The 20,988-nt window shown below is 42.8% G+C and overlaps 1 protein-coding gene across 2 annotated transcripts in view; it reads right to left on the bottom strand.

Annotated features, from left to right (window-relative positions):
- The window catches only part of LOC125456600 (kynurenine--oxoglutarate transaminase 3-like), an 88,848-nt gene that overhangs the window by 40,443 nt on the left and 27,417 nt on the right, over positions 1-20,988 (bottom strand). For both annotated transcript variants that reach the window (XM_048539870.2, XM_048539871.2), the window contains 6 exons: positions 9,354-9,503; positions 8,713-8,799; positions 5,794-5,925; positions 3,831-3,951; positions 2,082-2,158; positions 691-780 (listed from right to left, as the gene is read on the bottom strand). In XM_048539870.2, the coding sequence (XP_048395827.1) occupies positions 691-780; positions 2,082-2,158; positions 3,831-3,951; positions 5,794-5,925; positions 8,713-8,799; positions 9,354-9,503 (657 nt within the window). The remainder of the gene's footprint in view (positions 1-690; positions 781-2,081; positions 2,159-3,830; positions 3,952-5,793; positions 5,926-8,712; positions 8,800-9,353; positions 9,504-20,988) is intronic.

Genomic DNA, 20,988 nt, shown 5'->3' with positions numbered 1-20,988 from the left:
AAAATGCAGCCGCAGAGAAAACGAACTGAATACTTGTAGTTATTTTTGGTTGGTTGACGTTGCAACTACCTTTTAGTTAAAAGATATACAGTCCCAGTGTCTGTACAACATCACATACACATTTAAAGTATCTCAGTAGCTAAACAATCAAGCAAACATAAGCAGAATCAAAAAGTCACTTCCAAACAGCACTAGATAAATTATTAACATGGATTCAAATCCCATCACAATGGAGAATGAGACCAGCGCCAGGAACCCAAGTTCAATTTCACCCTCGGATGTCTGTCTGTGTGGAGTTTGCTCATTCTCTCGTGTCTGTGTGGGCTTCCTCTGGGTGCTCCTGTTTCGTCCCACAGTCCAAAGATGTGCAGGCTAGGTAGATCGGCCATGCTAAGTTGCCCGTAGTGCTCAGAAATGTATAGATTGGGTGGGTTATAGGGGGATTCATCTGGGTGGGATGTTCTGAGGGTCGGTGTGCACCGATTGGGCCGAAGGGCCTGTTTCCACACTGTAGGGATTCTATGATCTATGAGACCAGAAGTGGAGCTAGTTAGATAGCTGTCTCCAAGAGGTGGCATCACAGATGTGGAGGGACCAACGCGCTGGAATGAAATCTTCTCTGAATAACCCATTCAAACACTGAGGACTGATTGATTTCTGTCGTTGTCACTAATTAAAAGATCTTCCTACCTGAATAGGAGTGCTGCAAGTATAAATAGTGTTCTGTTGAACAGTCTGAAGATGTTTTATCAGATGCGCTGGACCAATAGACCAACCAAGCTGTCAGAGGAGATTAAAAAAAGCCACACTATAAATGTTCATTCTACTGCATTCTGTAAAATACGACTGACCATTATTTTAAATGAAAAAGACAGAAGATTTTTAGTTATATAGCATCTTTCACAATCTTAGAACATCCCAAAATGTTTCAAAGCCAATTAAATATTCCCAAGTATTTGTTCCCACTACAGGAAGTAGGGTGTCACCATTAAAAATGGACAATGTGGCTAATCTGCATATGTGCAGTTGCTCTTCTGATAGTTCTTGATGCACATTCACAAACCAACAGTACTTTTAAATGATTGCAAATAAAGAGCTCCCTTTGCCGTATCTTAAGGTCATTAGCTCAGAAGAACTGGTAGGCTTCAATGTCAAAGATTTGCCTTAAAGTAAGGTCAGGCTAATTTCAGCACAATTTAAAATAGCTTTCTAATAGTTATCTGCCAGGAAATTAGAAGGAAGTGCAGAGAATGGATACATGCAGGACAGATAGAACAACCCCTTAAGGGAGATTACAATTGGACAAATGACAGTAATGTATTTAAAATCAAGAGAGAAAATATTCTTCAAACAGTCAGCATTGTGAAGGCTCCTCTGGAGGTCTCCTCCCAAGTGTACTTTCATTTCTTTGACCCAACATCTTTATTTACATTCACTATGAATGGCACTTTGCTAGTGGATGTGAATTTGAAAGTCATGCCCCTAAAATATTTAAGCTGCACAAAGCTGAAGTAATATCATTATTCTCACATAGGAGACAAAGTGATATGTGCATAGCAAACTCGCACAAACAGCAATGTGATAATGGCTAGATTATCAGTTTTGAGTGGTGTTCATTAATGACTACATAGTGCCCAGAAACTTTGGATATCTCCCCTGTTCTACATCAAATTAGGGCTGGGAGTGTTTTGCATTGATCCAAGGCGGGGGGGTGTGGGGGGGGGGGGGGGCGTAGACAGGGTGGAACAAAATTGATGGAGAAACTCAGCAAGTCCGGCAGCATCTGTGGAGAGAGAGAAACAGAGTTGACATTTCAAGTCCAGTGACTCTTCAGAACCAGGAGATGGAGCCTTGGTTAAAGCTACATTTCACCTCAGTAGTGCACCTTGTTCGCACGAGTTTTGAACCCAGAATGTTCTGACTCAAGGGCAAGGTTGCTTCACACTGAGCCACTGCTAAATGATTAGAACTTTATTTCTGAAGACTCTAGCTGAAAATAGTCTCCATGTGGAACATTATGTAAGCTACTCATTTATAGTTTAAAACAAGTGAGCAAACAGGTATATTTTTAAAATACTCACCTTCCAACCAGTCACACTAAAAGTCTTCCCAGCACTTCCAATGGTAATAGTCCTTTCCCACATTCTTGGCAAAGTTGCTATGAAGGCAAAGAGCAAAATGAACGTGAAATTAACTGGCCACCTAATGCTATTGAAGAGCTAAGTAACATAAGGAAGTGCACCTCAATACAGTAAAAACATGACAAGCTCTAATTAGCTCAGATTGTCAAGGCAGAGTGTGGGTAAATCCTGGGGAGATGTTGTTGGAATCTCCGCTTCTGACCACTATGTGATGTCCTGTGGTTTGAATGTTGGCTAAGGCTTAAGCTTAATGAGGAATCTCTGCTCCCCTTGGTAAAATGACCAAGTGGTTAGCAGATTTTTAGCCACTATCCCACCCAACACCCGAACCTGCCAAAGCCCATGCTGAATGTTCAATGACAGGGTATGCCAAAGGAGTGCTGCAAAGGCACAAAGTGAGAAGTCCAGCCTCAGCTGCCTGGACTCACCGTGAAACATGGATAAAATATCAGGAGCATATGGTACCCGTTGGAAACATAATCACCAAGGAATTTAAGGCTGAGGAGTGAAAACTACAATGAGAGCATTCCTCGTCAATGATTTCAACCTTCAATTGTTACACTGAATACAGGAAAAAGCAAGCAGAAGTGAACAAAGTCACCTATTTTTGCTGATGGCAGCATATTTAGTATAACTTACAACATTTGCGGAACTAAACACGCAGATTAAGTAATGCAATATGGTTTCTCAATACCTTGAGCAAATGTATCTTATTTAAATTTCATCAATTTTCTACTCCATTCCCCTGGCCAGCACTGACTACACCACCATTGTTTAAGATTTCCGTGCTGCATGAGTCTATTGGTTAAGGCATTGTATAATTCCCAATGTCAGTCAATGCTGGAAAAGGGAGTAGAAGAGGGACTACAAGGTTAAGCTATTCCCAGGATTTGAATTGATCTTGCTCAACAAACAACCCAAAAGTATTCGTGTAAATCTGTCAAATCAAACCATAATTGTGAAGGCCTAACAGCCGGACATATTTCTTCCCTCTCATCACCAGCAACGATCATGGAGGCTTTTGGGCAGAACCAAGGCAAAAAGAGAAAGCATTTCATAGCCATAGTAGGGGGGAAAATAAAAATGAAGCTTAGTAAAATCCCCAATGAAAAAAGATCCATTTCAACAACAAACCACACAATTACCATTTATTTGTAAAAGATGGAGAATGACAGGCTGGTTGGTCTCGAGTGGATCAAGGACAGTCACAGCCTAGCGCTGTGCATCTAACCATCAACCAGAAGCCTTGAGGCAGTGAGTCTCAGAAAACCTGAGAAATATTTCCTGATATATCTTATTTGAGGTTTAGACCTTCGCTGAGCAGTCTTTACCTCAATGGGTTTTCTTGGAAAATGTTCAGATAATGGCTAGTAAAAAGATACGAATTCCAGCCCTGACTCCATAAGCCTCTTAAAAAGACCTAGCATTTATATAAAGCTTTTAATATTGGAAAATGTCCCACAGCCCTTAGATTTCCACAAGAATATGAAAACTGACAGAGACCAACATTGACCAAAGGAAGAAATATTAGGACTGGTGACCAAAAGATTTTCAGAAGTGTGGGTTTTAATGGATTGCCTCAGAAAGGGGAGAGAGAAGTAGAAAAGTTTAAGGATACCAAGGAGTGGGGCTGATCATTGCTGCAGGATGTGTGCATACACCAGTACAAGCCCATTTTCTCAGTATTACCTATTTTGATGTGCTTATGTCCACTGTACACGAGCCACTCATACACCTCATCACTGATGCAGAGAACATCGTGCTTAATACACAGGTCTGCGATCATCTTCAGTTCTTCCATTTTAAATATCTAAATGCATGAACCACACCACATTAGAATATGAAAGGGAACTCCAGCCAAAGCAGTAGTTTTGAGATTTGGTGCATTAAAAAAACCAAACAAACCTTGTTCTTTTAAAATGCTGCAAAAACCAAGCTTAAAAAAAGCAATCAAATGGCATACAGCATTGCAAACTGAGGCTAATCTATCAAAACAAATGGATTACTGACTGCACAGCAATCCAAGAAGCATGCCAATTTATTTATCAATAAAGACTTCAGGCCCCGTGTCGTCATCATCATTTTTATTTTTAAGGGCAGCAATACAAACAGAATTTCTCCCTGTAACTGTAAGCATAATTCGATAAGACAGTTGCAATGGAAGCTATGATGCTTTCAGTAAACAGAAGCACATAGTATTGATTAAGAAAATGTCCAGGATTTAAGCAGCAGCAAAAGGAACACTCAAGCCATTCAACAACGATCAGGGCATAACTCTAATCCTAACCGTAGCCCTAACCCTATTCCGCACTGAATGTTTTTAAAGCTAAGATGGGTAATTTTTTTGAACAGAAAAGGAATTAAGGGTTGTGGTTGGTATGTGGAGCTGAGGCCACGAAAAGATCAGCCATGATCTTATTAAATGGTGGGGCAGGTTCGAAGGGCCAGATGGCCTACTCCTGCTCCAGGTTCTTATGTTCTACAATCAAAGGCCCCACATCAGTTATAGTCTCTTCAACCCTCTTCCATTGGGCAAAAGATGTAAAAATTTGAAAACACGTACCAACAGATCCAAGAACAGCTTCTTCCCACTGTTATCAGACTTTTGAACAGACCTTTCATATATTAGAGTGGATCTTTCTCTGTAACTAGAACGCTATGTTCTACCCTCTGCTCTATTACCCTGATGTACTTACGTAAGGTATGATTTGCCAGGATGGCGCACAATACAATACTTCACGCTGTATCTTGGTACAAGATAATAACATATCAAATCAAAGGCAATTAAATTACTAGATGTGATATAGCCTACAAAGTGGTCAAAGGTATCTATTAAATCCCTTTGAACTGAAATACATAATCTAATAGTGACTGATGTCTTATGGTTGAAGCATCTTTCCCATGCACATGAGGGTGTCTTCAATGGGAAGAATGTGAATGGAATTCAGTATTCACGAACCAGGGTTGTTTGATTTAATAGTGGGTGTTGTTTTTGATGCAGTCCATGCAGAACCTGTGAACCAACATACAGTCATAGGGTCAAACAAACCCTTCGGTCTAACTAGCCCATGTTCTGAAACTAAACTAGTCCCAGCTGCCCATATCTCTCCAAACATTTCTTATTCATGCACTTATCCAAATGTCTTCTAAACATTGTAACTATACCTGCAGCAATGCCTTCCTCTGGCAGTTCATTTCACATAATAAGCACTCTCCGTGTAAAAAAAAGTTGCCCCTCATGTCGTTTTAAATCATTCTCCTCTCACCTCAAAAATATGCCCTTTGGTTTTGAACTCCACCATCTTAAGGAAAAGACCTTGGCCAATCACTTTATTTATGTCCCTCATGATCTTATAAAACTCTATAAAGTCACCCTTCAAATTTGTACGCTGCATGGTATATTCAATGATCTGAGCAATGAAGCAGGCATGCCAAACACCTTCTTAACCAGCCCATCTGCCGGTGACACAAATTTCAAAGAATTATGTACCTGAGCCCCTAGGTCTCCCTTCCAAAACACCACCCAGGGCCCTACCACTAATTGTATAAGTCCCACCCTTAACATAAAAAGTGGGTTCCTTTACACATGTGATAGATTATTACTTGATGCCTAACTTTTCAGAAAGTCAACGATTAGATTTTGAAGCCATACCTTGCCCAATGGATTATTGGGCGTGTTAATGATTATTGCTTTGGTCCGAGAATTAAATTTACTGGAAAGTTCTTCTTCATCGAGGCTCCAATCTCCACTGTTGCTCATGCCTTGCTCGACCTTTTCTTTTACCTAAACGAAGACACAAACGGTGTATTTGAGCTCTCCAGCAGACAATCTAGCGCTGACAAATAAATAGTGGAAAATGTTTAAGAACATTCAAACGCAGCAAATAGGGGAAGTAAACCATGCAACCCCTCAAGTTTGCTCATCAATCAATTAATTTGATTGCAGCTGATCTTCTCCCTCAACTTCATTTTCCCACTAGTTCCCCAAAGCATTTGTTTTCTGGGGTCAGGGGCTCCCAGACCACGGGATGAGCACTAGGGTCATCTGCTGTTAGGTAGCAGTGGAAATTGTCAAATGACGACTTTGTCAGGACAATCTTGAAACAGGTGCCAAGGTTCTAATGAATGTGCATGGGTGACTCTTGGCTCCTGGGCTCCATCAGAATCTTTGAAATAGTTGTAGTAAAACCATTGTCCCCTCACTCAACAACTATTCCCCTCCCCCACTCCTCTGACCCTCTGCTCATCAATTCCACCCTCCACTAACCTAATCGCCTATTCTCCCATTTGACTGACCCAATCCCAGTCAAAAATTTCATCCCCCGCAATCCAACCTCAGCAGCTTTGTCGCTACCCCGAAACAACTGTTATGACATTGCTTTCAAGAGTACTACGCTAACGAGAATAAATTTGTAGATTTAAAGTGAAATGCAAAAGAAGCAAGTGTTATGTAAGAAAACATTTTCATACAGTGAGTAGTTAAGATATGGAATGCACTGCCTGGAAATGTGTCAACTGAAGCCTTTAAGCAGGTATTTAATAACACTGGATACAAATACTGTGCAAGGGTATGGGGGAATAGCAGGAGGTTGGCACTAGGTGATGATGCTCATTTGAAGAGCTGGTGCTAAGACACAATGGGATGAATGGCCTCCTTATGCGTCTCAACAATACTGATTCTGAGAAAGTAACCAGGATTATAGAAAACCCTAAATGCTCTTAAAAAGCACATGAATGTGCACCCTAACTGCTGTGAGCTGTAGACTGTGCACAGGAAGATGGGATTAGAAAGGGTGTCTTTGGGTCGGCATGGAAAAGAGGCGTGAAAGGTCACCTTCTGTGCTGTATCATTTCTGTGGTTGTGAAACATGGCCTGCAGCCATTATGCAGTTTATCTTGCAGCAAACTGGGGTTAGGAAGTTGTAGCTGTGCTTCTCTGTAGCAACAGCTGCTGACCCTTTATTGTGTATTTGTTTGTTGGGACAGTCCTGGGATACATCCTCCAATAAACAGAACCAATCTTTCGAGGCTGCTATTAAGCAAAGGTGGAAACACAATGACAAGGACTCTCTCGTCCTCCCGCAATAATTTCTGACACCACCTCAAACACAGAATGCCACTAATTCTTAAACATTAAATTGGGTCACATTAGGAACAAATTTGGAAGCACTAGCCTAAGAAATCAAAAATCTCTCTCAGCCTTGACTGGAGTCAATGTAGCATCCACTGCCCTGTGGGATAGAGAATACCAAAGGTTCAGTGAAAATATTTTCACTCACCTCAATTCCGAATATTCGAAACCTTTTCCGGAGATTATGATTTAGATTCCCCAATCAAACAAACAAGCTCTTAGTGCCTACTTGGCTTTAGAAATAAAATTACCAACCAAAGGTCTAAGTAGTGAAATTGGATCAACTACTCTTGCAGGATTTAAAAAAAATAAAACTAGTCATAAAATGAACTTCCATATTACTGGATTTTAAATCTGCAGTGTTGCATGGTCTGTACACGATCTCAGCTGACCCTAAAGGGGTGTTAGTTTCGGAAATAAACAGCTAGTGTTGATCTCAGTTAATGCAGCTTCACAACTTGGCTACGAAACGATTCTCATCATTGTCACCAGTGGCCGAGGATTGTTATAGCTATAATGGAAGATTTGAAGGAACATTTGCGCCATTTTTGAAGCCCTCATTTCTACACTCACTAAGGCCACAGCCTTAAAACCGACATTGCATTTTCTATAGAGGTTTGCAGCTTCAGCACATTGACTCTACTTCACCAACAGACAGGATCATGGCTGATCTGATAATCCTCTGTGCCACGTTCCTGCATTTCCCCCCCCCCGCCCCCAACCCTTGATTACCTTACTGATTAAAAATCTGGCTACCTCAGTTCAGTTAGTTGGACAGTCGTGGGAAGCTGACTTTGTTCTCCACAGAGGAGAGAAGGTTGACAGGAAATTTGTGACATGCGTTCAAAATCTTGAGGACTCTAGACAGAGTAAAGATGAAGAAACTGATCTCATTGAAGGAAGGGTTGAGAACCAGGATATGCTGATTTAAAGTGAGTGATAAAACGGGCATAAGGAAAAGTTTATTTTACACAGTGAGAACTCAGGCCAGTGAGTATGGTGGAGGCAGTTCAACTGTGGATTTCAAAGGGGAATTGGAAAGCACCTAAAGAGAAGACACTTGGAGGATTGAGGGTCATGCAGAGAGTGGAGCGGGCTGAGAGCTAGTACAAGTCCAGTAAGGCAAACGGCCTCTTTCAGTAGCCATTCTATGATCTGATGCAACAAACATTTTTTGTAATATTGCTCTTTAAAGGCTGCACTGCCACCTTTGGAGAAAAGTATAATACAGACCTGTTTTTACTGAAGAGATTACAGCACCACGCTTGGGAACAAAAGTGAATGGGCTTGATCATTACAGTTACCCATTGATTTAATGCACTCAGTTTGTGACAACAGAAATGATTAGAGTACAAATCATAAAATGCTACGTGAACTGCCAAATCTTAATGGAAAACAGTAAGTTTTATCTTAGTCAGTTCTGTTGGATTAAATACTCACAGGCTTTAATGAGATGAAGACTGGGATTCCTCCAGCCATTTTAACCATTGGCACATAACAGTCAAAGAATGGCTCAATGATAATCACCTAAAATTAAAAATACATTAAAATTAAGCTCACCATCTAGAAAGAAAACAACTTGTTTTTACAAACATATTGCATAACCTAAGGACAATCCAATACACTACCCAGCCAAAGAATAATAACCAATGTAATAACTTTGTAACAAAGGATCCATTTTGCATACAGCTGGGTCCCAAGAAACCAATCAGATAAAGGAAAAGATAATATGTTTTAACGATGTTGGTTGGGAACTCCCTGCTGTCTTCTCTTATACAATTGTGTCTTTAACATTTAACAGTCCAATTGTCAGTTTAGTTTTTTATCAAAAACCAGCTGCAAATATCCTCTAAAACCCATGGTGGTTTTGGGGAAAGAGAGAACAAACTAAACTAGAGGCACTAGAATCCAGCCTTCCTCATTCGCGGGTGGATGGGGGAGATCAGTCCAGATCACAGCACAAGACTGGCAGTGTCCTGGTCATAGGTCTTGGTCACTCAGTGGACAAATGCATGATATGTTATACTGTCACTGTCAGTGTTGATTAGCACGCGCACACACAAAACTGCATGCATTTTTACCTCATCTCCCTCATCAACTAGTCCTTGTATCGAGTGGGAAAGAGAACCGTAGGCACCAACGGTTACCAAAATCTCTTTATTTCGATCGATGGAACGTCCACATATGTGTCCATATAGTTCAGCAAGTGCCTTCACTAATGGAGGGTGACCCTTGTATTAAAGAACAAAATACAGAAATAAGAGCTGAACAATATAAAAACGTTACTAGGTAAATTCTGTCAGGCAGCTTTATTTTTGATTAAGTATTGTTGACAAGTTGGCCTTTAGATTCCTGCAGTACAATATCCACCAATGTTGATCAAACTAACTGCATCTGTCTGTAGTTATTTTACTTGACCAAAGATCAGTAGCAAAAGCCTTTGTAAAATAAAAACACACTTGAAGCAGAGACCGAATTAACTTGAAAGATATGACTACTTAATTTAATTTTCACTTTAAAAAAAGAGAATGAGCCAGTATTTTTAATTGGATAATTTGCTTGGTATAGCCTGAAGGAGATGCCTAATCACAATGGTTCAATTCAGTGTCCAGTTTCAGTCAGAGATAACAAGGTGTAGAGCTCGATGAACACAGCAGGCCAAGCAGCATCAGACAAGCAGGAAAGCTGACGTTTCGGGCCTGGACCCTTCTTCAGAAATCTATTTCTGAAGAAGGGTCCAGGCCCGAAACGTCAGCTTTCCTGCTCCTCTGATGCTGCTTGGCCTGCTGTGGTCATCCAGCTCTACACCTTGTTACCTCAGATTCTCCAGTATCAGCAGTTCCTACTATCTCTAATCCAGTTTCAGTCATACTAGCCTGATAGGAACCGAAACAGCTGCAGATGTTGTGAATTAGGAACTAAAGCAAAGTTGCTGGAAAATCTCAGCAGGTCTGGCAGCGTCTGTGAAGAAAAAAAAATCAGAGTTAACGTTTCAGGTCCGGTGACAGGACAGGAAATGTGTGATACGGCAATGCACTATGAGGCTAAGCCCATTAGATCTCTTTCGGTCAAAACAGGGGCAGAAAATGTAATAAATCAAGTCAGCACCAATATTGGCATTTCTTTGCCGTTAGCTTCAGGCAGGGAAGGAAACTAAAAAAGAAACATGTAACTCTGATTAGGCAGTGAACCCAAACCACTTTAAATAATGTGGCATTGTTGAGATTGCAATAGTCCAACTGAAATTTGACAGTCTTGAATTTTTCTGGAGTGTTCCAGAATATTAGCTCAAATTGTGTGATTCCACTAAATTGGATGACTGTATTGTCCAAGCGCCCAACATAGAGCACAATAAAGGGGGGCAGTGCTATTGTGGTAATGCCACTGGGGTGCTGAATCTAGAACTCTGGGTGAATATTCTGGGATGATGGGTTCAAATTCACTGCAGCACCAAAATCTTCTTTAAAAATCCAGAGTTAAACACTGGCCTAACAGGAACCGAAATAGCCGCAGATGCTGTGAATCAGGAACAAAAACAGAAGTGGCTGGAAAAGCTCAGCAGGTCCGGCAGCGTCTGTGAAGAAAACAAAAATCGGAGTTAGCGTTTCAGGTCCAGTAGCCCTTCCTCATTCAGATCTGAGGAAGGGTCACCGGACCCGAAACGTTAACTCTGTTTTTGCCTTCACAGATGCTGCCAGACCTGCTGAGCTTTTCCAGCCACTTCTGTTTTTGTCACTGGCCTAATAGGGACCAAAATTGTCATTAAAAACCCCAACTGAGTCATTAACGCCTTTTGGGGAAGGAACCCTTATCCTTCTCTGGCCTTGCTTACATGTGATTCCAGATCCACAGCAATGTAGCTGGCTCTTAACTGCACTCCAGGCAATTAGGCACACGCTCTAAATGTTGGCCGAGCCAGTGATGTCCACAATCTGTGATTTACAAAGGGGGAGAAAAAAGAGAGGAGACAGTAACTCAGAGAAGCCATCTCTCTGGCCCCCATCGAATTTTTTAATGCCAAGTCTCCAAGTGGACTAAATAGCTGGGGGACACAGTGTAGTTCCAGTTAGATGGAAAATTATGGAAAATGTTAGAGTGGGGAGCGGGGCTCAGGAGGGGTTATTAACATTTCCAAAGCAAGTAAGAGGACAGAGTACAGAAAGGTTCAGGAATCTACTGTCAGGCTCAACAGATAAGGGGACAACTATGAGAAGAGGCGTGGTCATAACAAGACTGAAGATGTTGTACATTAATGTGCATAGGATATGAAACAAAGTCAATGAGGTTGTAGTGCAGATTCAAGTTGGTGGGTACAATGTTGTGGGTATCACAGACACATGACTGCCAGGAATCAGGGTTGGGAACTAAATATCCAAGGATACACAGCCTACTGAAAGACATGCTGATGGGCAGAGAGGGTGGAGTTACCTAATCAGTAAGAAAAGGCAGATGGGTGACGGTCAGGGGACAGAAAGGGAACCGGCAGGCAGTGCATGGATCCCCTGTGGCCATTCCCCTCAACAATAAGTATACTGTTTTGGATACTGTTGGGGGGGACGACTTACCAGGGGAAAGCAGTGGGGCACAGGTCTCTGGCACAGAGTCTGTCCCTGCTGCTCAGAAGGGAAGGGGGAGGAGGAGCACAGCATGAGTCATTGGGGACTCCATAGTTAGGGGGACAGATAGGAGGTTCTGTGGGAACGAGAGAGACTCACAGTTGGTGTGTTGCCTCCCAGGTGCCAGGGGGCGTGATGTCTCTGATCGTGTTTTTGGGATCCTTAAGGGGGAGGGGCAGCAGCCCCAAGTCATGGTCCACATTGGCACCAATGACATAGGTAGGAAGAGAGATGGGGATTTAAGGCAGAAATTCAGGGAGCTAGGATGGAAGCTGAGAGCGAGGACGAACAGAGTTGTTGTCTCTGGTTTGTTGCCTGTGCCATGTGCTAGTGAGGCGAGGAATAGGGAGAGAGAGGAGTTGAACACATGGCTACAGGGATGGTGCAGGATGGACAGTTTTGGATTCTTGGATAATTGGGGCTCTTTCTGGTGTAGGCGGGACCTCTACAAGCAAGATGGTCTTCACCTGAACCAGAGGGATACCGATATCTTGGGGGGGAAATTTGCTAAGGCTATTCAGGTGGGTTTAAACTAATTCAGCAGGGGGATGGGAACCAAAGTTGTAGTTGGACTATAGAAAAGGTTGAGAGTAGGGTGGTCCAAAATAAAGTTTCAGGGAAGCAAGATGGCACCAGCAAGCAAGAAGTTGGTTTGAAGTGTGTCTACTTCAATGCCAGGAGCGTCCGGAATAAGGTGGGTGAACTTGCAGCATGGGTTAGTACCTGGGACTTCGATGTTGTGGCCATTTCGGAGACATGGATAGAGCAGGGACAGGAATGGTTGTTGCAGGTTCGGGGATTTAGATGTTTCAGTAAGAACAGAGAAGATGGTAAAAGGGGCGGAGGTGTGGCATTGTTGCTCAAGGACAGTATTACAGTTGCAGAAAGGATGTTTGGGGACTCGTCAACTGAGGTAGTATGGGCTGAGGTTAGAAACAGGAAAGGAGAGGTCACCCTGTTGGGAGTTTTCTATAGGCCTCCGAATAGCTCCAGGGATGTACAGGAAAGGATAGCAAAGAGGACTCTTGATAGGAGTGAGAGAGACAGGGTAGTTGTCATGGGGGAACTTCAACTTTCCAAATATTGACTGGGAACACTATAGTTCGAGTACTATAGACGGGTCAGTTTTTGTCCAGTGTGTGCAGGAGGGCTTCCTGACACAGTATGTAGATAGGCCAACAAGGGGTGAAGCCACATTAGATTTGGTACTGGGTAATGAGCCTGGCCAGGTGTCAGATTTGGAAGTAGGTGAGCACTTTGGTGATAGCGATCACAATTCTGTTATGTTTACTTTAGTGATGGAAAGTGATAGGTGTATACCACTGGGCAAGAGTTATAGCTGGGGGAAAGGCAATTACAATGAGATTAGGCAAGATTTAGGGAGCATAGGATGGGGAAGGAACCTGCAGGGGATGGGCACATTAGAAATGTAGAGTTTATTCAAGAAAAAGCTCCTGTGTGTCCTAGATAAGTATGTACCTGTAAGGCAGGGAGGAAGCTGTAGAGTGCGGGAGCCGTGGTTTACGAAGGAGGTGGAATCTCTGGTCAAGAGGAAGAAGGCTTATGTTAGGATGAGATGTGAAGGCTCAGTTAGGGCACTTGAGGGCTACGAGGTAGCCAGGAAAGACCTAAAGAGAGAGCTCAGAAGAGCCAGGAGGAGACATGAGAAGTTGTTGGCGGATAGGATCAGGGTAAACCCTAAGGCTTTCTATAGGTATTTAAGGAATAAAAGAATGACGAGAGTAAGATGAGGCCCAGTCAAGGATAGTAGTGGTAAGTTATGTGTGGAGTGAGATGAGATAGGGGAAGCACTAAATGAATATTTTTCAACAGTATTCACTCTAGAAAACGACAATGTTGTTGAGGAGAATACTGAGATACAGGCTGCTAGACTAGGTGGGATTGAGGTTCACAAGGAAGAGGTATTAGAAATCCTACAGAGGGTGAAGATAGATAAGTCCTCTGGGCAGGATGGGATTTATCCTCGGATCCTCTGGGAAGCCAGGGAGGAGATTGCCGAGCCTTTGGCATTGATCTTTAACTCGTCATTGTCTACAGGAATAGTGCCAGATAACTGGAGGATAGCAAATGTGGTTCCCCTGTTCAAGAAGGGGAGTAGAGACAACCCTGGTAATTATAGACCAGTGAGCCTTACCTCAGTTGTTGGTAAAGTGTTGGAAAAGGTTATAAGGGAAAGGATTTATAAACATCTAGAAAAGAATAAATTGATTAGGGATCGTCAGCACGGTTTTGTGAAGGGAAGGTCGTGCCTCACAAACCTTATTGAGTTCTTTGAGAAGGTGACCAAACAGGTAGATGAGAGTAAACCGGTTGATGTGGTGTATATGGATTTCAGCAAGGCGTTCGATAAGGTTCGCCACAATAGGCTATTGTACAAAATGCGGAGGAATGGGATTGTGGGAGCTATAGCAGTTTGGATCGGAAATTGGCTTGCTGAAAGAAGACAGAGGGTGGTAGTTGATGGGAAATGTTCATCCTGGAGACCAGTTACTAGTGGTGTACCGCAAGGGTCGCTGTTGGGTCCACTGCTGTTTGTCATTTTTATAAATGACCTGGATGAGGGCGTAGAAGGATGGGTTAGTAAATTTGCAGACGACACTAAGGTCGGAGGAGTTGTGGATAGTGACAAAGGATGCTGTAGGTTGCAGAGAGACATAGATAAGCTGCAGAGCTGGGCTGAGAGGTGGCAAATGGAGTTTAATGCAGACAAGTATGAGGTGGTGCACTTTGGTAGAAGTAACCAGAAGGCAAAGTACAGGGCTAATGGTAAGATTCTTAGTAGTGTAGATGAGCAGAGAGATCTCGGTGTCCATGTACACAGATCCTTGAAAGTTGCCACCCAGGTTGACAGGGCTGTTAAGAAGGCAAACAGTGTTTTAGCTTTTATTCATCGAGGGATCGAGTTCCGGAACCAAGAGGTTATGGTGAAGCTGTACAAAACACTGGTGTGGCCGCACTTGGAGTATTGTGTACAGTTCTGATCACCGCATTATAAGAAGGATGTGGAAGCTTTGGAAAGGGTGCAGAGGAGATTTACTAGGATGTTGCCTGGTATGGAGGGAAGGTCTTATGAGGAAAGGCTGAGGGACTTGAGGCTGTTTTCATTAGAGAGAAGAAGGTTGAGAGGTGACTTAATTGAAACATATAAAATAATCAGAGGGTTAGATAGGGTGGATAGGGAGAGCCTTTTTCCTAGGATGGTGACGGCGAGCATGAGGGGGCATAGCTTTAAATTGAGGGGTGAAAGATATAGGACAGATGTCAGAGGTAGTTTCTTTACTCAGAGAGTAGTAAGGGAATGGAATGCTTTGCCTGCAACGGTAGTAGATTCGCCAACTTTAGGTACATTTAAGTCGTCATTGGATAAGCATATGGACGTACATGGAATAGTGTAGGTTAGATGGGCTTCAGATTGGCATGACAGGTCGGCACAACATCGAGGGCTGAAGGGCCTGTAGTGTGCTGTAATGTTCTATGTTCTATGTTCTAAATAAAATGATATCGAGAGCAAGAAGTGATAGAGTTGGAAGATGCAGAATCAAGGCAGGCCTGAAGAACCACAAAGTAAAAAGGCCCTGATGGGTGTTACAGATGGGTCTCCAGGCAGTAGTCAATGCGTGGGGCAGAAAATAAATCAGGAGATAGAAAAGGCATGTCAGAAGTGCACGATTACAATAATCATGGAGGGTTTCAATATGCAGTGGACTGGGAAAATCAGGTTGGTAGCAAATCCTAAGGAATGGAATTTGTGGAAGTCTACGAGATGGTTTTTTGGAGCAGCTTGTGGTAGAGCCCACTAGGGAACAGGCAGCTCTGGATTTGAAGATGTGCAATGAGACAAACTTGATTAGGAAGTTTCTGGTGAATGAACCACGAGGGGGCAGTGACTACATGATGTAATTCACCCTGAGATAACAAGGTGCAGAGCTGGATGAACACAGCAGGCCAAGCAGTGTCAGAGGAGTAGGAAAGCTGAGTTTCAGATTTCTGACGAAGGGTCCAGACCTGAAATGTCACGTTTCCTGCTCTAATACTGCTTGGCCTGCTGTGTTCACCCAGCTCTACACCTTGTTATCTTGGATTCTCCAGCATTGGCAGTTCCTACTATCTGATATAATTCACCCTGCTGTTTGAAAGGGAGAAGCTGGAATGAGATGTGACAGTATTACAACTGAGTAAAGGTAAATACAAAGACATGAGGGAGGAGCTGGCCAGAAGGGGAGCCTAGCAGCTAAAATAGTGGATCAGCAATGGCTGGAGTTTCTGGGGAAAATTCAGAAGGCACAGCAGAAATTTATCCCAAGGAAGAAAAACATACCAAGCAAAGAATGAGGAAACCTTGGCTGACAAGGGAAGTCAGGGAGAACATAGAAAACAAAAGAAAAAAATGTACTGTGCGGTGAAGTTTAGTGGGAAGCAAGGGGAATGGGAAGCATTTAAAAAACTGAGGACAACTAAAAAATAAGATGGGAAAAGATGAAATATGAGGGTAAGCTAGCTAGTAATATAAAAGAAGACTGCAAGAGTTTTTTTAGACATATACATAAGGCCAGACAGAGGCAAGAATGGACATCAGACCATGTTAAATGAGGCTAGAGAAGTAATAATGGGGAACTAAGAAACGGCAGAGGAACATAACAAGTATTTTACATCAGTCTTCAGAGTAGAAGACGCCAGTGGATACCAGAACTTCAAGAAAGTCAGGAGGCAGAGGTAAATGTAGTGGCCATCACTTAGGAGAAGTGATTGAGGAAGCTGAAGGGCCTGGACGAGGCAGACTGTGCCTCAGAGTTCTGAAGGAGATACCTGAGGGAACTGTAGAGGCATTGGTGATGAACTTTCAGGAATCTTTGAATCAAGGAGGGTCCCAGAGGCCTGGAAAATGGCTAATGTAACATGCCTGTTTAAGAAGGGAGGGAGGCACAAGACAGGAAAATGTAAACCAGTTAGCCTGATCTCCGTTGTTGGTAAGAATAAAGAGCACATTTTTGAGAATGAATTTACAGAGCACTTAGACAGTGCGTTGGGCTGAGTCAGTACAGCTTCATCAAGGGAGCTCGTGCCTGACAAATCTGTTAGAATTCTTTGAGGAGGTAATGAGCAAGTTAGACAAAGAAGAGCCAATGGATGCAATCTATTTGGATTTCTCGAAAGCCTTTGACAAGGTGCCATAAAGGAGCTTGCTAAATAAGATAAAAGCCCTCTTGGTGGTAGGGGCAAGTTATTGGCACGGATTGGTTGGAAAATAAAAGCAGCGATGTGCTTCTGAGGCTTTATAAGGCTCTAGTTAGGCCCCATTTAGAATACTGTGTCCAATTTTGGGCCGCACACCTCAGGAAGGACATACTAGCCCTGGAGCGTGTCCAGCGGAGATTCACACGGATGATCCCTGGAATGGTAGGTTTAGCATATGATGAACGGCTAAGGATCCTGGGATTGTACTCATTAGAGTTTAGAGTTGGGGGGAGATCTAATAGAAACTTACAAGATAATGTATGGTTTAGAAGGGATGGACGCTAGGAAGTTGTTTCTGTTAGGCGGGGAGACTAGGACCCGTGGGCACAGCCTTAAAATTAGAGGGGGTAAATTTAAAACTGAAATGAGACGACATTTCTTCAGCCAGAGAGTGGTGGGCTTGTGGAATTCATTGCCGCGGAGTGCAGTGGAGGCCGGGACGTTGGATGCCTTCAAGGCAGAGATCGACAAATTCTTGATCTCAAAAGGAATCAAGGGCTACGGGGAGAGTGCAGGGAAGTGGTGTTGAAATGCCCATCAGCCATGATTTAAATGGCAGAGTGAACTCGATGGGCTGAATGGCCTTACTTATACTCCTCTGTCTTATGGTCTTATGGACTGGCAGAAGGCAGAGAGTAGGGGTAAAGGTCTCTTTTTCAGGATGGTAGTCAGTGATTAGTGGAATTCAGCAGAGGTAAGTGTTGGAACTGCAATTATTCACGTTTTACATGAATAATCTGGGTAAAGGAACTGAGGGCATTGTGACTAGGTTTGTAGGTTACACAGAGATAGGTTAAGGGACAGGAAATGTTGAGGAGTCAGGGAGGTTGCAGTAGGACAGGCAAGGAGAATGGACAAAGAAGTGGCAGATGGAATACAAGGTAACAAAATGTGAGGTTATGCATTCCTATAGGAATGATAGAGGCATGGAATATTTTCAAAATGGGGAAACACTTGGGAAGCACAGGGGATTTGGGACACCTTATTCAGGAATCTCTAAAGGTTAACATGTAGTTAGGAAGGCAAATGCAATGTTAGCATTCATTTCAAGAGGGCTACAATCTGACAGCAAACCTGTAGTACTGAGGCTGTATAAAGCTGTGGTCGAACTGCATTTGGAATATTGTGAACAGTCTTGGGCACAATACTGAACGAAGAATGTGCTAGCATTGCAGGGGCCTCAGAGGAGGTTTAAAAGAATAATTCTGGGATGAATGGCTTGTTATTAGAAGAGCTGTTGAGGACTCTGGATGTGTACTTGGAGTTTAGAAGATTGAAGAGGGGATTCTGACTGAAATTTACAGAACACTGACAGGCCTGGATAGACAGGACGTGGGGAAGATGTTTCCACTAATAGGAGAGACTAAGACCTGAGGGAACAGTCTCAGATTGAAGGAGCAACCCTTTAGACTGAGATGAGGAGGAATTTTTTCACCCAGAGGATGGTTAATCTGCGGAACTCATTGCTACAGAAAGCTGTGGAGGCCACATCAGTGAGTCATAGAGTCATACAGCACTGAAACAGACCCTTTGGTTCGACTAGTCCATGCCGACCAAGTTTCCCAAACTAAACTAGTGCCAAGAATCAAGGGTTGCAGGGAGAAGGCAGGAGGATCAAGTTCTGAAACATTTCAGCACAATCATTGGGCTGAATGGCCCAATTCCGCTCTTATAATGAAATCTCTGCTCTGACACACTCCTCGCACTGACTCTAATGAGAATTTGTATGTTGTGGAGCTGGATGAACATAGCAGGCCAAGCAGCATCTTAGGAGCACAAAAGCTGATGTTTCGGGCCTAGACCCTTCATCAGAAAAAAAGGATATATTGGCCTTGAAAGGAGTGCAATATAGTTTTAGACGAATGATACCTAGACTTAAATGGTTAAGTAATGAAGAGAGATTATACAAATTAGGTCTGTTTTTCCTAGAATTTAGAAGTTTAAGGGGTGATCTGATCAAAGTCTTCAAGCAAATAACAGGAAGAGATATGATATTTAAAGAAAAACTATTTCCACTGGTCAGAGATTCTACAGCGAGGAGACATTGTCTGAATTAGGGCCAGGCTGCACAGGAGAGATGTTAGGAAGCACTTCTATGCACAAAGTTTGTAGCTGTCTTCCACAAACATCATCAGATACTGAGTCAGTTGTTAATTTAAAATTCAGATAGTTAGATTTTTGAAAAGGGGAAAGGTCCGAGTGCTGGCATACAGCCTCAGGCCACAGATCAGACATGATCTCATCAAAGGGTGGACAGGCTAATGGAATCGAATGGCCTAATCCTGTTATTTTTCATCAAAGTTGGAGGTTAGAAAGGTATGGATGGGGATTTCAGGAACAGATGAGCTGAAGCAAGAGAGGTATCCAATGGAGCCCCAGAGACAGAAATGGCTGGGGTGTAGCAGAAACATGATTGTAAGCTCAGCATAGTCAAACATTGTTCGAGATCCAGCAAAGCCTGGTTGAATCTCAAACAACTGCCAGAGAGAGGTAGTAGCTAAGGAATGGAGGCGATTGAAGCAAACGGATTTAGTCTTCCAAATACTGAAAAAGCGAATGGTTTCTTTTGATTTTTCCAAATCTTGGGTGTGATACAAGCAGAAAAATGAAGTTAGTGATGAACAAAATTTTGTTTAAAATAGGATACAGCACCAAGTAACATATCTGTTCACTGTACGCATTAAATTTAATATTGAACAAGGTGTTGTGGTAATCCAGAAGGTGTGGACTAATGTTCTGGAGAATGGGGTTTCAGATACCACTATGAGGTTGTTACAAAATGCCAGTGGTTGACTGATGTGTTTTAGGGGAGTGAGTCTGGCTGTTTCGCCAAGTCTACTTTATACATAAGAAAGTGTGGAGCTGGATGAACACAGCAGGTCAAGCAGCATCTTAGGAGCACAAAAGCTGACGTTTTGGGCCTGAACCCTTCATCAGAAAAGCATCTGCAGTTCCCACTGTCTCTCATATTACTTTATACATTACCAGCAGTTAACCACAATCTTGGTTAATTCCTGCTTGGTGACTGCGTAATCTACCAAGAATTTGTAGTAACTCAGAGATGACAAATGCTGGTCTTGCCAGAACTTCACTTTGCATTAATAAATAATTGCTGGTAGTTCACCAAGCTGACTAGTTTTCATGAAAATGTTTCATTTCCCTTCTAGATGATATTGTCAGTGCCGTGTAGTGTTTCTCGCAGTTGCTGTGTTTTATTTTATATATCACACTTGTCCTGTTCTTTGAGGGAATGGGGTGTTTTGTCTTTGAGAGTAACTGGCAAAATGTGGCTGTTGGTTTGTGCGCTATCCGTATTCCAAGAGGTCGCAGCACTCTTTGTAGTCAGTTCTGATGTTCTTTCCAACACAGGGTAGTGTGGTCAGAGTGGTGGTTTCAAACGAACGAACAGTGGTGAATTTCTTAACAGCGAATACAGAAAGCCTACGCACATTGGTCAAATCCTGAATTATAACAGTAACCACCCCAGTATCCACAAACAGAGCTGTGTCAAGACTCTGTTTAAACAGACGATAACTCACTGCAACACCCTGGAGCTGCAAAAAAACAAAGAGGAACATCTATACAGAGTCTTTGCAAACAGTGGTTACCCTAACAGCTTTTTCTGCCAACACCTGGCAAATAAACAACACCGAGACCACCACTTTGACCACACTACCCTATGCTAGAAACAACACCAGAACTGACTACAAGAGTGCTGCGACCTCTTGGAGTAAGGATAGCGCACAAACCAACAGCCACATTTCACCAGTTACTCTCAAAGACAAAACACCCCATTCCCGCAAAGATAATGGGAACTGCAGATGCTGGAGAATCAGAGATGAAG

The sequence above is a fragment of the Stegostoma tigrinum genome, chromosome 8, assembly GCF_030684315.1.
Source record: "Stegostoma tigrinum isolate sSteTig4 chromosome 8, sSteTig4.hap1, whole genome shotgun sequence".
NCBI lineage: Eukaryota > Metazoa > Chordata > Chondrichthyes > Orectolobiformes > Stegostomatidae > Stegostoma > Stegostoma tigrinum.
This window is presented reverse-complemented; position numbering and strand designations above follow the sequence as displayed.